Consider the following 2,039-nt stretch of genomic DNA (forward strand, 5'->3'; position numbering starts at 1 on the left):
ATCCTAAACTATTCATCCCATCCCATCCTGCTCATCCCATCCCATCCAATCTCATCCCATCCTGCTCATCCCATCCCATACTGCTCATCCCAATCCATCCCATCCCAATCCATCCCACTCATCCCATCCCATCCCATTCATCCCATCCCATTCATCCCATCCCATCCCATCCCACCCCATCCCATCCCATCCCATCCCATCCTGCTCATCCCATCCCACCCCATCCCACATCTCCACCCACATTTTCCATGATCCTGGAATTTGGCTGCTCCGTGGGGATGCCCAGCTTGCCACGTGGCTTTTCCAATGTCCGGAGATTCTGGAGCATCCCATTCCCTTCATGCAGTTCCCCCTGGATTTCCCCCAGGGCAGGCCGGGCGCAGCTTTTCCCCCTTTCCCCCGCTTTTCCCTTCCCTCTGGAAGCCGCTCATCCCTGTTTTTCCCTCGGGAAGCTGCTTTTCCATGTGCTGGGCTGTTTGTGGGAGGAGGATTTGCTGCATTCCTGGAATAAATGAGGGCTGGAGGGGAAAACAACCCAGAATCACTGGGTTTGGGGCATAAAACCCCTGAATCCGAGCTGGAATTGGGGCGGTGGGAATGGGATGTGTGCTGGGAAGGGAGAGGAGCCTGCGGGGCTGTCCTGGCTCCGAGGGGAGCGCGTTCCTATGGGATTGAGTGGCTCGGCGTTCCCGTGGGATGAGCGGCTCGGCAATCCCATGGGATTGAGCGGGTTGGCATTCCATGGGATTGAGTGGGTTGGCATTCCATGGGATTGAGTGTTTTGGCAATCCCATGGGATTGAGCGGCTCGGCAATCCCATGGGATTGAGCAGGTTGGCATTCCATGGGATGGAGTGGGTTGGTGTTCCCATGGGATTGAGCACCTCTGCATTCCATGGGATTGAGCACCTCTGCATTCCACGGGATTGAGCGGCTCGGTGTTCCCATGGGATTCAGTGGGTTGGCAATCCTATGGGATTGAGCGGGTTGGCGTTCCATGGGATTGAGTGGGTTGGCATTCCATGGGATTGAGCGTTTTGGCAATCCCATGGGATTGAGCGGGTTGGCCTTCCATGGGATTGAGCGGCTCGGCATTCCATGGGATTGAGCGTTTTGGCAATGCCATGGGATTGAGTGACTCGACATTCCCATGGGATTGAGCGGGTTGGCATTCCATGGGATTGAGCGTTTTGGCAATCCCATGGGATTGAGCGGCTCAGCATTCCATGGGATTGAGCGGCTCGGCGTTCCCGGCGCAGGAGATCGAGCAGCGGCTGCAGCAGCAGGCGGCCCTGTCCCCCACGGCCGCGCCCGCCGTGCCCAGCGTCGGCAAACAGGACGGGATCCTGCGGCACCACACGCTCCGGCAGGTGGGATCCGTGGGATGGGATGGGATCCATGGGATGGGATCCATGGGATTGGATGGGACTGTTGGGATGGGATGGGATGGGATGGGATGGGATGGGATGGGATGGGATGGGACTGTTGGGATGGGATGGGATCCATGGGATGGGATCTATGGGATGGGACCCATGGGATGGGATGGGATCCATGGGATGTGACTGTTGGGATGGGATGGGATCCATGGGATGAGGGGGATGGGATGGGACTGTTGGGATGGGATGAGATCCATGGGATGGGATCTATGGGATGGGACCCATGGGATGGGATCCATGGGATGGGATCCATGGGATGTGACTGTTGGGATGGGATGGAATCCATGGGATGGGATCATGGGGGTGGAGCAGGATGGCCGCCCTTTCTCCCCCTTCCTGCCAATCCCAACGCCTCCCGTGTCCGTGTCCGTGTCCGGCCCCGCAGGCCCCGCAGCCCCAGAGCAGCCTCCAGCGCGGAATTCCCACCTCCGCCCGCTCCATGCTGTCCAACTTTGCCCAGGCCCCGCAGCTCTCCGTGGCAGGAGGGCTCCTGGGAATGCCAGGTACGGGCTGGGATCCATGGGATGGGATGGGATCCATGGGGTGGGATCCATGGGATGGGATGGGATGGGATCCATGGGGTGGGGTCCATGGGATGGGATGG

At 59.2% G+C, this 2,039-nt stretch overlaps 1 protein-coding gene across 2 annotated transcripts in view; it reads left to right on the forward strand.

Moving 5' to 3' along the window:
- The window catches only part of GATAD2B (GATA zinc finger domain containing 2B), a 19,467-nt gene that overhangs the window by 16,275 nt on the left and 1,153 nt on the right, over positions 1 to 2,039 (forward strand). For both annotated transcript variants that reach the window (XM_042020507.1, XM_042020506.1), the window contains exons 9-10: positions 1,259 to 1,369; positions 1,821 to 1,938. In XM_042020507.1, coding sequence (XP_041876441.1) covers positions 1,259 to 1,369; positions 1,821 to 1,938 — 229 coding nt within the window. The remainder of the gene's footprint in view (positions 1 to 1,258; positions 1,370 to 1,820; positions 1,939 to 2,039) is intronic.

Source organism: Corvus kubaryi, unplaced genomic scaffold, assembly GCF_017639235.1.
Source record: "Corvus kubaryi isolate FWS band 111438036 unplaced genomic scaffold, C.kubaryi_AGA036_p1.0 36997, whole genome shotgun sequence".
NCBI classification, from domain to species: domain Eukaryota; kingdom Metazoa; phylum Chordata; class Aves; order Passeriformes; family Corvidae; genus Corvus; species Corvus kubaryi.